Raw genomic sequence first — 15,481 nt, 5'->3', positions numbered from 1 at the left:
TCTTATAACTAAAATACTTTTCATTTTCTTCTCTAGCAATAAACTGCACCGAACTTGATTTAACTAATCTGTCAAACGATACAAAAATGACATGCACAAATTCATATCATGCTGGTTCTGTATGTTCATTTAATTGTCCGCAAGGAATGATATCAAATAAAGAATATAATGAAATGAAATGCCAGGATTTGGATGATGATGGCGTAGGTGAATGGGATGAGAATGAAATACCTAATTGTATTCGTAAGTCGACATAAGAGTGTTTGGATTTATTGGAGTGTCGAATTGTTGGAGTGTCAAGTCGTTCGACTACCGATTTATTACATAAGAACAAAGTATCTTCACATAACATACCTGTAAATTTTTTCATTCTGTACTTCAAATTCTTGGTTTAGTTATTAATTTAAAATCTGAAAAACTTTATTTTTAGCTTTGAAGGTATCACAGTATAACCAGAAAGGCCTTCATTTAATTTCTGTGAAAAACTGTAAAATATATAAAACCAATCAAATCATTGTTTATCTCCATTTTCCCACATTTCCAAATTCAAACTCATGTGCTATACATTGACTAGTATATTATTCAGGTTTGGTCATGTCATGTTGGAAAAAATAAACTTGACTTGTCTTCTGTCAAGAAATCCCCCCCGACAAAGCATTTTGCTATATGTTGCAAGACATTTTAAGTACATAATCACAATTTCCTATGCATTAGACATCTTTTGTGATGAGATTATATGGAAAATGGTGGACGATAAACTTGATATTAACTGTTCAAATACAAACTACTGGGGATCGAAATGCTTATTTACATGTCCTGACGGAATGTGGGTTGATGGATCTGATACTAGCATGACATGTAAGGATAAAGATAAAGATGGAAAAGGAGAATGGACAACGGAAATACCCAAATGTGAAAGTGAGAAAATTTTTTCAATGAAATATAATTATCTAGATCCTAATTTCTGTAAAAGCTTAGTGGTTGAAACGTGAAACTTATTGTATGTATGATGGAGTTGTGGATTCAAATCCCACCTCATCATCTCATGGATTTGATAAATTGAGAGGGGGAGCCACGCACCTTGAAGATTCCGGTCCTTTCAAAATTAAGCAGTTGTTTACATATCATTGGCTGCTTGGGCAGAGCCTTGTTCAGAGCAAAAAGAATATAAATACCTACGAACTACTTATCCTTACTCTATGCTTTCACATTGGTGTATGTCTATGTCAGTTGATAAAAACAATACTGTTTGGTATATATATGAATTTGAACTGAGTATTTCATTCGCTTTGAATGTCAGGAATGTTTATTTAGCCCATCTCTATTTCGTTTTCCAGGAATCAAATGCTTACCTGAATATTCGTTTTTACAAAATGGAGTTGTCAACTGCACTGATTCAAATTTTTTTAACTCAACATGCAATTATACATGTGATTATAGTTTTCGATTGATTGGTTTGGCACCGGCATCTTGTTTTGATGAAAACAATGATGGAATCGGAGATTGGAATGCCAGCTTTCCTTTCTGTGAAGGTAAGAAAACATGTCTATCATTCATGTATTATCTCTCTGACAAATGACAATGTATTTTTCGGTATTAAAAATCTCTTCTGTTTTCTTATTGACATTTTTCTATTTTAGCAAAAATCAAAAAATCTGGTGTTGTTTTTAGCAATATCAAAAAATTGTGTCCAGATTTTGGTTTGGTTAATTGAATGACCATACATTATAAAACCTTTCCTTGTCATAATTTAATATTAAAAAAAGGAATTTTTTTCCAATCTGTCGTAAATTGTATGTGACTTCAGGCATCTTGGTCATAGTCTATATCAGGGCTACTCAACTGGCGGACTGCGGTCCGAATCCGGACCTTTCGGGTATTCGATTCGGACCGCGCCTAATTCTTTATTTTGGATCATTAGCTCCACTTTTGAATTTTTCTTTTATAAAATCACTTTTATAGATTTAAATAAATATGAAAAGAACTAAAACGCCATAATAAACAATCTTGAATAGTTAATAATCATTAGTCGGCCGAGGAAGTGTGTGTTTAAGGATGGCGAAATAAAATTTCTGGAAAGACCGGACCCAAATATTTTTGAAGTTTTGTATGTGGATCTTCGGTAAAAATAGTTGAGTAGCCCTGGTCTATATAACCAGTATTGGATTTGAACATGCTACTTTTGTGCCAATAATGCACACTCTCATCCAGTTATAGGTAAACTGCTGCCCGTCCGCTAAAGCATTTTATGCAGTACCCTGCTCCTAGAGAAAGTTATGAAAATGAAACTACATACAAAATTGAGATTTATTTTTAAACCTTATTTAAACTAAGAATTGTTAAAATAATATTAATGTTTTTTTCATCTTCAGTTCAGTAATGTCAGCCACTATTAAATTTGACACAATCATATCAAATGGGAATTGTGACATCCAAAAACATCCACTGCTCCTGCTCTAACCAAGCAATAATGCATTTTTTTTTCAAATCTTTCAAAAATTTTCTACACAGAATATGTAATCATTATTCCGAGCGATTGTACTGACTTAACTGATCCAGCTGATGGGGAAATGCAATGCACTGATGCAGCCTATGTTGGTTCTATATGTTCTTTTTACTGTAATAATGGATATGTTTTATTCGGTCCTGAGGAAATTGAATGCTTAGAAAATGAAGAAGAAGAAGATGCTTACTTGTGGTCCGATACTTTTCCTATCTGCTCAAGTGAGAACAATATTCTATTTATAAATATCTACATTAAATAATAAAATTTGGTAATGGCTTGAAAAATATATGTTTCTTTACCATGGGTGTCCAAAAAAAATTCCCTTTCATATTTGATATTTGGGATTCTAGCTTTTTGGGATATTTTAGAATACCGGTAGTTCCTTTGGAAAATTATCATTCTGAGCAATGGAAGCAATTTAATTGCTTTGAGTGAATATTTAAGAAAAACCTCAAGCAAAAGTGTGAGAAAATTGATGTCGAATAGCTTTCATCAATCCTTACACTATCAAACAACTAAGCTTATGTAACTCTTACTCATATTGAAAAACTTTAGATTAAGAGGGTAAAGAATGATCTAATATTTTATAGTTGACTACTACTTTTTCCAATTCTTTTTTATACATATTCATCAAACAATTGGTGAACCCAGGGCTGCAATTGTAGCTAAGATCAGCAAAATCCCTTGACAGGAGTACGTTCGAGTGCTGTAAATTTTTGAGCATTGGACGTAGGGTTGTCTCCAGTGCTGAGACGGTCATTTGGAATGTCTTAGATGACTGAAACCTTAGGGCACAATCATACACAAACAGAAGTTCAAATGTGAACAAAATTGAATACATTTTCTTATTTCTTGTAGAAGAAATTACCGTAAGTTTTTTCGACGACCATGTTTTTTCCTCATTTTATTTAATTTCAGCTTATTTGGGGGAATGTTTACCACCATATGGATCCCCTATTCATGGTGATGTATCTTGCACTGGCAAATCATATGTTACATCAGTATGTACATTTACATGTATCGAAGAATATCATGTTGTTGGTAGTAATGTGGTTACATGTAACGACAATGATTTTGATAAAATTGGTGAATGGAGCGATGATGAACCGATCTGCTTTCGTAAGTATACATAAATATATACCATAAACTCTTTCCATGGAATAGCATGTATATTTGTAAGCTTTCATTAAATCATACTCTAACTTCATCAGACAAAACTGTTAAGATAAATATTATAATTATTGTTGAGTCAAGCTACTTACATAAATTTCTATTCAGTGAAATAATAACTTCTAAATTAGCGTCAAATTTGTTTTGATGAAAAATCAGGAAAAAAATATATATCTTTCTAGTGAGCTTTTCCATCTGTAAGTACAGAAAATTGGAGATCAATCACTTGGTTCATTATTTGCGAGGAAAAAAAAGATTTTTTGTCTCAGTAACAAGATACAAGGATGGTGCAGTGGCCTAGCAGTAAAAGCGTTAGACTTAACCATTTTAGCATCACAGATCACTCATCTCTTGTTTGAATACCATGCCTGCCCCTTTGGAAAGGGGGAATCTTACAAGAAACATTCAGTCACATAAACTGCTTTTTGATAGTGCCCAATGCGTGTGATACGTTACATTAAAGACATTTCAATTCCTGTTTGGTATTACTACGGGCAAAAACAATTGGGTAGGCAATATCAAACCTGAAAGATTCCTGTCCTTCCAAATAAAGGTAGTTCCTTACATATTGTGAGATTTCAGTAGCCACTTGTATAGCATAGCGCCTTGTTTAGAGTGAATTAGCAGGAATATAACAAAACAATTCATATGTACACTTTGGGTCCAATATATCTATCGTTGTTGTCATTTGTACTACACCCCCCAAAATAGTTAGTATTAAATAATGCATTCGAACATTGTGATTCACAGCTGATGTTGTCAAATGCAAACCAAAGTTAGAATCACCGGAGTCTGGTACATTATCATGTACAAATGAAAATATCAAAGATTCTGTTTGTACTTTTGAATGTGAAACTGGTTATTATGTTGCTGGTTCATCAAGGAACGAATGCACTGATGATAATAATGATGGGATTGGCAGATGGGAGAAGATGGAACCAACGTGTGAAGGTGAATAAAAGCTACTCTAATGGGGTTGAATAATGAAATAGGTGGCCTTGAAATTCTTCTGGCAATATGTAAGTATCTAAATATTTGGGACGCATCGAGATTGGAATTAAAGGTGCGCAGGTTTTTTTCGATTCCACAGCCCTGCCTAAATACAGGACTCCCAGATGTTGGTGTTCAAATTTTGATTTTCCTGGAGGAAAGGCATTAATTTCGTTAGACATTCGGAACAGTGTACTCATTGGTGCAGCTAGGAATTTTTTAACAGAGGAGTTAAGGTAAAACTGAACAGTGCGTCAAAAGTGCAACTCGCGGTGTCATGAGGCGTTTGAAATACTAAAAATTTTGTGTCATTTGTAGCGAAACGCTGTTAAATAATTTTCAGAGTTATGTGTAGCTCCCTTTGCCAGACGCCATTCGGTGAATATTTGAGACGTCCAATTTCAAATAAATTCAAACAATTGTGAATTCCCCTCAACTTCACAGCCTGCTTGAATCATTTAAAATAAATAAGCATTCTAATTTGTTTCATTTCTGTTTAATTTATAGTGATAACTTGTGATGTGATTGATCCTAATAAACTATCCAGAGAGACCAATTACTCATGCACAAATGAAAATATCGGAAACAGCAAATGTGATTTTAATTGTCCTGATAAATATCGACTTCATAATGGAGTGGACACAATATATTGTGAAGATGTTGATGAAACAAGCAGAGGAAAATGGAGCGATGGTATACCTAATTGTGTTCGTGAGTATCAAATAAATCAAAAATTCAAAATATTATAAAAATAATTTTATTGAAGTGAAAATCTGTTTCAGCTATTTAATTATCATTATCTTTCATGGTAATGTTTAAAAGCACATTGAAAGCTAGCTCCTGCCTCGGGATAAATTTTGCAAGTATTATATCCATGTTGTTCTCTACTCCCCGAGTAAATTTAACAGGGGGAAGGGGATAAATGGGAGAATGAGGGTTGAGATCATATCAACTTGTAGTGAATTGAGTCTCATCCCAATTTGGATTTGCCAGGTTAATGCACTACCCTATACCTACGGTATATATAGGTCAAACTTAACTTTGCACATACTTGAGTGTCATTTACTTCTGAAGGCACCTGACCTTGCTTTGGATGAATTCTTTCAACTAAATTGAAGCAAATTTATTGATATTCTAAAATCATATTTCTGATCTTTTAACATAATTAAATTCATATTATATATTTTCGGAATAATCTTGTCATTTTTGCAATGATATAATATTCATATTCCAAATCTAATAAATTTAGTTTTTCCAACAATTAAAGCGTAAGACTTGAATGCAGATTACACATGCTGGGTTCAAATCCCACCTCAACCATTGTGTAATAAATTAGGTAGGCATTACCGTACCAGAAAGATTACAGACCTTCCCAAAATAGTACCCACTCAGGCATCAGTAGCTGCTCATGCAGGGCCTTATTCGGAGTGAAAGACATGAGAAAGCATTGTCCAAAAAAACTATAAATCGACTAGATTAACACAACATATTTTTCAATATAATAAATTTACAGTTTCTTTATATTTTAGTTATGGTAATGGATTTTGTATTTGTGGGTGTTTTCCTATTTATAAAAAACATTTGCTTTATTTTTAGCTGTCTCGTGTAAATTTGATGAAAAATCTCTCGATCCAGACACAATTTATGAGTGCACTAAATCAAATCAATTGGATTCTGTATGTAACTTCACATGTCCATCTGGTATGAAGCTAACCACAGAACACAATCAAGTAACATGCCAAGATCTAGATGGAGATGATTTTGGAGATTGGGATAAAGAAGTTCCCGATTGCACACGTAAAGATTTTTCTAATTGCTTTATGTTTGTGTGAGTTAATCAAAGTTCAAAAACTCTAAATGCTTAAATCGATAAGAATTTAATTTTTTTAATCCAATATAGAAGTCATCACCCAATTTTGAATATATTATATATTCGGAAACAACTTTTTTAGAATGTATTTGGTCGTAGTAGCATACAACGCCAAAACGAAGTAGTACATTTATACAATCTGTCACAATAAACTACTGTCACAATCAAAAGGTGCACAATTTTGAATGACGTCATTGCACACAAAAACAAATCTCATATAGACTACAGAAAATTTCAAAATCAAAATAATCGTCTTCCGGCGAAGAATACAATCTTTAAATTGGACGTTAAAATTTATTTCAACCTGGATTCGTTAATCTGAGTCAATTATAAATTTTACCCGACTTCATAGACATAATAACAACCATCAATACTGTACTCTTATCAAAAACAGGGTATTTTTAATAAACACACTCATAATGATAACAATGAAAATTATACTTTTGCCGAAGGTCAAGTGTTTATTTTTGCTTGATATATGCACAGCTATTCTATGTGAGGAAATAGATGATGACAAATTATCAACTGAAACTTCATATAGTTGCACTAAACTTAATCACGGAAATTCTGAATGTACTTTCAATTGTCCGATCGGATGGAAATCAGATCCCGTTGAAAATGTAATAGTCTGTGAAGATAATGATGGAGATGGAAATGGGGAATGGAGTGGTGAAATACCAAATTGTATACGTAAGCTATCATTATTTATTGCGATTTGGATAGTACAGGATTTCCATTTTTATCCTGCGGAATAGGAAAAGATAGGCTAATCATATGGTGAACGGTACAGCTTCTTGTTTGGTTACCAGCCCAGGTCGGTTTCTGGAAGAGCAAACCAATTTATTGATTTGAATAATGATAATACTTGTTACCGAACAGTGGTACGTGAAACACCATGTAACTATGAGAAGTCCAGCGATTCTGATTATTATCACCTTTCTGATTTCCTAGTGTGATTCGTAAGTTCAGTTTATGCTTGGTGCAGTTTGTTGTTGGTGCAATAAAAATTTTTTTCATTCACTTTCCTTTCTTAGTTTAAACCCTGTGTAGGTGATTTTGTAAAAAGAATGGCTAGATTACAATTACCTATTCCCATACCCGAACCTGACTCATAAAGGGGCGAGATGTTTGTTTTTCGCCATATGATTAATTTGTATTATCATTCTTATTCCTTCCTACGATAGCATTGTAATTGAAAGTCTTAAAGACCTAATGTTCTCTTTCTAATATGAATAAATAAAATCTTTTTTTCTCCCAGCAATCGTGTGCATCGCAATTGAAGTGTTTGAATTGTCAGAACAAACGACATTTACATGTACGAATGCAAATCTAGGAAATTCTGTATGTTCATTCGAATGTCCGGATAATATGCGATTAGATGAAGATATCGGTAAAATAACCTGTGTCGATAAAAATGGAGATGGTGATGGGGAATGGAGCACAAAAGTACCTAGTTGTATGTATATTTTATCAAATTTAGATAACAAAAGTGTTAGATGCAAGTTTCTGAATTATAAGTCAATTCACAGGTCATCCAAGTCTCGAATAAAAACTAGTCCAAACTTTGAGTCACTGCACTCTGGAGTGTTAAATCAGGTTGAGTTCTGTGTCAGGTTTAATTCATCTTAAATTTAATACCCACATGAAATGGACAAACTTAAGTCACATTCACTGTAAGACTTGACAATACTTACCCCTTCACAATCTGCTTGTTTTCAGTTATTGCTTCGAAAATTCTAGTACATTTCCCCTGTGGTGAGGAAAATTTACGCCGGGTTATAAAAATCTGACCCGAACTCTGAGAAAATAACAAAACAAGCCGACTATTAAGTGTTGAGATCACTTTATAAACATGATTTGTTTTGAATTTGTTTCTGACTTCTTCACTTAAAAATAAAAATCTGAAATTTTGACAGAGACTTCAGAATTTTGAATTCAACTCCAGATACGACACGGATCATATTAATGGAAAATTTCAACCCTCCATATTTATAATAAATCCAACATTTTGTTTTTAATATTTCAGGTGTATATACGTGTAGTCCTCCTCTGAAACCTCCAGAAAATGGCGCCCTCAGTTGCTCAGATTTGAATAGGGTAGGATCAGATTGTCAATTTGAATGTGATTCGGGACTTGTTTTATCCCATGTCAATCTGGTTACTTGTGGCCTGACTGAAACAGAGGATGGTGGGGAATGGGTTGGAAAGGTTCCAGAATGTGAAGGTTGTTTATTGCATTTATTTTATTGCTTCTTTTTGGGCTCTTGTTCATGAACTGTCACTGTTTATTCGAGTGTTCCCAACCTTTTTCAATAGATTTCTATCGATTTGCCTATTTTGGATCTCTTCATCCCCGCCTCATTATGAATATTTCCTTTATTTGTTCAATCTTCAAAGAATCTTTAGCTAGTTCAACTTGCACTCTTTTGCACGGTTCGAATAGGCAGTAATCTGTGCGTAAATATGTGTTACAATAATATTAAATATCTGAACAATATCAGCAAAGCCACACCTGATACAAAGTAATATTTCTGTATTTTCCCCCGAAACAACAAATTTCCCTTATTCCTTCGCAATTGGGAAACAATGGTCTAGACAGGAGAGGATAATAATACATGTTCATCCAGGGGGAGGGGAAATCCGATAAGACTCCTTATTCATATGGCGAACCATGGCCTCTCCATCAGTTACCAGTCCATGTTGGGTATGCAGTTAGTTTAGCCATTTATTTGTTTCAAATGCGTGAACCTGATGGTGGATGGAGCCGTAACCGACCAGAGATTACGTGAACCAAATCACCTTATTGCATCGAGGAGTCCAGCAAATCTTGGACATAATTATCCCACACAGGATTCAAATCTATAAACCCATGCAGGGTAATCAGAGGTGTGGTGGCGATAGTATTCCTAACGCTTAGCATGATGCGCCACACCGCTTAGCAGAAGACCAAGAAAAAAAGTTGTCAACTGATCATATAGAATGCAACCACTTCAAGTCTCATGCCGGAAAAATTTGCTGTCACATAACGCAACATCATTAATTTATAAAGTAGTAACTCCCTTTATATATTTTTTATAAAAATTAACATTTTATTTGCAGTTTTCAAATATTTGTGTCGAGAGATTGAGAAGTTTGAACTTTCACCCGAGACCGAATACACTTGTACGGACTCAAATGAAAAAGATTCTCGATGTACATTCAAGTGTCCAGAAGGTTTAGAACTTGACACTGGTAGAGATATCATTGATTGTGAAGACAGGAATAGAGATGGGATTGGAGAATGGAGTTTCCGACCACCGGAATGTATTAGTAAGTATATTTTGTACATTTATCAATGGCATTTTATTTATTTATTTTTTTTGTTGAGTCATTTTCTTTTCTTTCAATAAGATTTTCTATTATCCGGAATGATGGAAAAACTCTAGCCATATTGCCTGTCAAGGCTGTCAAAGTCAAAAATATGAATAGTTCACCAGTTTACAGTGCCATATGCCATTATATACCATTATATAATTTCTATAACTATTGGCTCTTACTTTGCTTTGAGGTTAGTTGTTAGTTGGTGCAATCAGGCCTTATATCAGTCATGCCAAGTTTTTTCTTTTATGATTGTGTTGTTGCTACTTGACAACCAGTGTGATTTTTTTCACTTCCACCTTCACCTTGAAATTTCAAGTTGATTTGTACCTCTGTATGTGTAATTTGTTTTTACTTTTCTACTACTAATAACTAAATAAATCTAATTAGTATTAGCATGAAAAATTATTGACTCAATATTGGATTGCTGGATTTATCGCCGTCATAGGACCAGTTACGGATTCCTCAACCATTAAGTTCATGCATATGAAACAAATAACTGGTAACTATTTTCATAGCTGGGATGGGCTGATAACCGCCTTGAGAGGAAGCGGTTCGCCATGTGATTATTTTGTTTTATAGGCTTTCCTCTCTTTGGGATAAAAATAGAAAATCATGTATCTGTTCATCGATTATGCTCGAAATCGCTATCTTTCACTTTTTTTAGGAACTTCATGTGCCATTTCTGGAACAAAAGTTGATCATGGAGAAGCAATTTGTTCAAAATTAAACAGTATTGGATCTCAGTGCTTATTCAATTGTGATTCAGGATTTCAACCTGTTCCTCCATATGAGCTAGTTTGTACTAAGGAAGGAATATGGAACTCTTCAACACCTACTTGTGACCGTAAGGATCATGTATTAAATTGTTTTTGTTTAGTGATGCGAGAGTCGAAACACTGATATTTCGAGTGGAGATGGGCATTTTGAATCAAATAGTAAATTAGGCGAATTGGTTCAAACAAAAATTTCGAATCACCGCCATCTTGTTTTTATTCTGTTTTGCCAAAGAATGAGGTGAATCCATTTTTTTGTTTGTTGGAAGTCATTTTTTTAATATGCAAACAGACATATGACTCTTCTTCCGAGTGATTTATTGATGAAACATGTTTTTGATTGTGTGTGAAAACTAAGTGAACTGTTTGAGTGACTGACGTGACTCTTTTCTTTCAATGGATTTAGTGATAAAAAACATGTTTTCTAATGAAAGGCAAGATGTCTGATTCTATTTTTCAGTAATTTATGAGTCTGCAGAAATAAAAATAAGAATAAAAAAATTTCATACCGTCATCAATTTCCCAAGTATTTGATATTTGATTCTGAAATCGGTATTCGAAAATGCTCTTGTCTTCATTCCGTGTTACTCATCATAACAGATTTAAAACATAAACAACATTGAAATGGATAAATACGAGTTACATTGACTCAATGACATGAAACTTTCCATCTTAACATTATTTGTAAATCAAATTAGGATATATTTATCAGCATTTACATTGGTATCATAACAGCATATTACGAGTTACTATGACAACAAGCCATTAAATTTTCTATTTTTTTTCAATATGCCATTGATTGGGTTGGTAAATGTGTTCCAGGTCTGAATCGAACTGCCTTGTACATGATTGAAAAATATTCACTTTGAATATTCCTTTTTCATGGTGATTTTTATAATATTCTCTCCCAGCTACAAATTGTCTTCCTGATCTCAAAGATATGTTTGGACCTGATGCTTATTGTCTTGGTGGAAATTCACCGGGAGCTGAATGTGATGTAAAATGTTCACATAAATCACAAAAATACAAAGAAAACGTCAAATTTATTTGTGCAGATCCAGGTGTTAACGATGGTGCTGGGTTTTGGGATAAAGATCTTCTCTCTTGTGCAGGTACATTGTTTATTCCATTTTGTGTTGTGCTTTTTAATCAGTTATTATTACAAGTGGTGCAACGGGAGCGTGTAAGGTTGGTAATCAAAAAGCTTGAAGGAAAGTTAGTTTGGACCCAGTTAAAAATTGAAAAATTATAAAAAAAATAAGAAAAGCATCATCGGCCATACATAAGGCTGGGTATAAATCGAAAAAGAAGATTCATCATGCCCTTGATGTCAGTCTTGTTGGTGGTCACTTCACCTTCAACCCTGGGACAAAACTCCTTCACCAGTAATTTGTTTTAAACTTTATTGTTACCAAACCGGTAACTGACCAACTGCGAAGAGTTCAATAATAATCCACCCGCACATAATTACCTCCCACAGGATTCAACTGTGCTAACCCACATAGGGTATTTAGGAGTTCTATGGGAAGCTAGTTGTTATCGCTTAGCATAATATGCCAACTGTCAAACTATGCTAGTTGTGGATTTGACCACATTTGCTTGGGCTTTATGTGGTCAATTACACTCATGCACCCAATGTTAAGTGGTAGACTATGGTGCAATCAAAAAGGAATGAGTAGCAAAGATGAAAAATCAAATTTTTAATCTGTGAATATAAATATTTCAGGATGTGGCGTCGGACTTTTAGATGTTTTCATATTAATGGATGGATCACAAAAATGGGAATCATGGTTCTTTTCTGACGCTCGTGATTGGTTGTCTGGAGCTCTGAACAAAATTCGTGGAGGTATCAATGCTGGAGCTACTTGGATATCTATTGCTGTTTATGGAAGTAGAGAAAAGAAATGCAACACTGCGTATACAATTCCACATTTCAAGGTCATAAATATTTTCAATATATTATTAATATATTGTTTTTGTAAACTTTTGTATAGATCTTTCTCATAAATGAAAATCATATTGTTGTCAGTGAAGTGTTCCACTATTTGCCGTTTTTCAATCCTAAAAATGCTCAATATTCCATCAGAGGTATATGAGTAGCAGAGCTGTGTTTGGCATATCTTTACTGGATTGAGAATCTTAATTTCAAGCTCCACAAAGTCAAATTCTGTCTGCTTTTTTTAGTGATAAAGAAGTCAAAACTCAACACCGAAGTTTTTGTTATCAAAATTTGATTTTTTCAGAATTCAAATTCAAAAGTCGAAGCTGAAGTTTTTCCCAATAAAAATTAGGGGGAGTTTAAAAATTTTCTACGGCTTCACAGCCATGATAAGTATTCTGAAATTGGCAGTAATGCATTGCATAAAATTGTTCAATTTTGCACCATACATAAGCATTCAATCTGACCATATAATTGAGCCTAACCCTCCCAACTTTATAAAAGATAGAAATGGAGTTGGATTATCGGAACATGGAGGCTTTGAAAAGAAAAGTAAGAAAAATTAAACATGTTGGAGGATGCTCTCACCTTGGTCGAGCCATGATCGATACAATGCAGTATATTGAAGAAAGGCAACGTCCATATATGATGCCTGTCATAGTACTTTTACTCGGTGGTGAAGCTGAAGATGGCACGTATATTGCGTTAAACAAAGCAAATGAATCTGGTGAGAGCTTCATTATGGTGTTGCTAAGAAATTTTTAGCCGATCTTGCAAAGTTCAGCCTTCTTAACTATTCACTTCACTATCGGTAAGGCCATACCTGCCTTTGGGAAGAATGTGTCAGACTAGACTAGCGAAGTACACACAAACTAGTAAAATGCTCCAACATATAATAATTTTTGCTTTCTCCCTCCCATCTTTGTCATACACTACATAATTTAAAGAGTTAATTTTCAGATATCACTATTCTTGGGATTGGTGTTGGAGACGAAGCCACTAACTTCTTAGAAAAAAATTATATCAGATCATTTACGGCGTCGACAACAGACCAATTAAATGAAGTAACAACAACTTTTCTTACAGACTTGATTAAAATTGACTGTAAAGGTATGAAATATTTCACCCTTTTTGTCTAATTTCTTAGCTGACTTTGCGGTGGCCCTATTATTCAACTTCTTCATTTTGTCCATATATTAAGAATTTCTTTTTCGTTTAACATTTCGTTTAACAAAATGTGCATTTCAGATCATTCTCTCTGTTCTGGACCAATAGATAATGGCACAGTAACTTGTATATTGAAGCAAGATGGTCCTGCCAGTGAATTATGTACAATTCATTGTGATGATAGTTTTCAATTAGTTGGACAAGCAACTGCTCTGTGTGGTGATATGAATGGGGATGGAAGTGTTGAATGGATTTCTCCACCAGGAAGTTGTATAAGTAATGTTGTTGATGTTAACTGATTTTTTTTTCATCCTTTTTTATCCGACGCTCATTTGCCATGTTCACTGCAAACAAGGTCATGTAGAAGCAGCCACTAATATTTAACAATATTCAAAGAGCTATAATTTTATAAAGTGGCAAGATCTAACTGGTACGGTATCCCGAATTTACTACACCCCATGGGATTTGAACCCAAGATGTGTTACCTGTGATTCTTACAGAGTCTAGCACTTTAACTGCCAGACCACTGGATATATTCTCCATCAAACAAGGCCTTGAAAAGCGGCCACTGATATGTAGTATAGTTTTTGGAAGAACATTTATATTTGTAAATAGTACGTTTTTTTGTAATATTTTATGACTTGAAGGGTCTTGTATGTGTATTCTGTCCTTAAATGATTTCTTTCCTATAAATACAAATATACATATGTTGAGGACATACACACTATTTTCTAATAAAAGTAATAATGTCATTTTTTGATATCTGGCTGTTATTAGGTGTTGTCTGCCCTCCTCTACTACCTATACCAGAAATGGAGATGGACTGTACTAAAGAAAACAGCTTTTCCTCACTTTGTCGTATCTGGTGTAAAGATGGTTTCAATTTGGTTGGTTCATCCCAGTTGTTTTGTGGAGACCCACTCGGAAAAGGTGTTGGTCAATGGAATGCTCGAATGCCTATATGTGTGGCAGGTAACAAGCCGTATAGGATTGGCCTTGAAATCATTTAAATATGTATCTGAATGATTTTTCACTTAATAATAAACTGTAATTTTTTGGTTTTTAAAATTATTTGGTTACATATTAATACTTGTACAGTTGTAAGCAGTGGCACAGCAAGGTTTTTTTTGGGGGTCTCACCCACTTCCCCCTCTTGAAATTTTTGCTTAATAATCAGTGCGATTCGCACAGCTAATTTTGTTGAAATCATCGATTTGAATTCATCAGAGGGCGTGGTTATTTAGGCCAGCATTTGAACTGCTTATATCTGTCATGGATTGAATATTTTGCGCAACAAAAAAACATTATCCACTGAAAAACTCTGCTCTCCTGACGAGTGGTGTAATCAATGTGACTGTTTCAGTTGCCGTTCGGTGGGAAATTCCGATTTTGAATCCCCCATTTTTATTTTATTTTAGGATTATCCTGTCAGCCGGTGCTATTACCTCCTGCTCACGGGATAGTGGAATGCACGAAAAATAATTCGTATGGCTCTGTATGCCGCTTTGATTGTAATGAAGGGTATATAGTTCAAGGAAGTGCAATGATTGTATGTGTTGATGCAGGAAAGCAAGGTCATGTCATATGGGAAAATCCACCTCCAATCTGCTCAAGTATTTATATTTTTATCAGATAAATTCAATTCTTATTATTAAAACATGGTTGAAATCTGAATCTGGATGACATACTTAGGTAGTGACATAGAC

General features: G+C 34.2%; 1 protein-coding gene across 6 annotated transcripts in view; it reads left to right on the top strand.

Annotated features, from left to right (window-relative positions):
• LOC120342501 (sushi, von Willebrand factor type A, EGF and pentraxin domain-containing protein 1-like) overlaps positions 1–15,481 on the top strand; it is a 52,343-nt gene that overhangs the window by 33,402 nt on the left and 3,460 nt on the right. For 5 of the 6 annotated variants that reach the window (XM_078110542.1, XM_078110540.1, XM_039411352.2 and 2 more), the window contains 20 exons: positions 37–243; positions 715–918; positions 1,338–1,532; positions 2,512–2,724; positions 3,425–3,625; positions 4,427–4,627; positions 5,174–5,377; positions 6,263–6,463; positions 7,023–7,226; positions 7,795–7,992; positions 8,563–8,760; positions 9,636–9,845; positions 10,561–10,740; positions 11,581–11,781; positions 12,396–12,607; positions 13,113–13,335; positions 13,569–13,718; positions 13,857–14,051; positions 14,553–14,747; positions 15,194–15,388. In XM_078110542.1, coding sequence (XP_077966668.1) covers positions 37–243; positions 715–918; positions 1,338–1,532; positions 2,512–2,724; positions 3,425–3,625; positions 4,427–4,627; positions 5,174–5,377; positions 6,263–6,463; positions 7,023–7,226; positions 7,795–7,992; positions 8,563–8,760; positions 9,636–9,845; positions 10,561–10,740; positions 11,581–11,781; positions 12,396–12,607; positions 13,113–13,335; positions 13,569–13,718; positions 13,857–14,051; positions 14,553–14,747; positions 15,194–15,388 — 3,987 coding nt within the window. Of the gene's footprint in view, positions 1–36; positions 244–714; positions 919–1,337; positions 1,533–2,511; positions 2,725–3,424; positions 3,626–4,426; positions 4,628–5,173; positions 5,378–6,262; positions 6,464–7,022; positions 7,227–7,794; positions 7,993–8,562; positions 8,761–9,635; positions 9,846–10,560; positions 10,741–11,580; positions 11,782–12,395; positions 12,608–13,112; positions 13,336–13,568; positions 13,719–13,856; positions 14,052–14,552; positions 14,748–15,193; positions 15,389–15,481 lie in introns of those variants that run through there. The other variant, XM_078110544.1, reaches the window with a different exon arrangement.

The sequence above is a fragment of the Styela clava genome, chromosome 3 (genome assembly GCF_964204865.1).
Source record: "Styela clava chromosome 3, kaStyClav1.hap1.2, whole genome shotgun sequence".
Classification (NCBI taxonomy): Eukaryota; Metazoa; Chordata; class Ascidiacea; order Stolidobranchia; family Styelidae; genus Styela; species Styela clava.
This window is presented reverse-complemented; position numbering and strand designations above follow the sequence as displayed.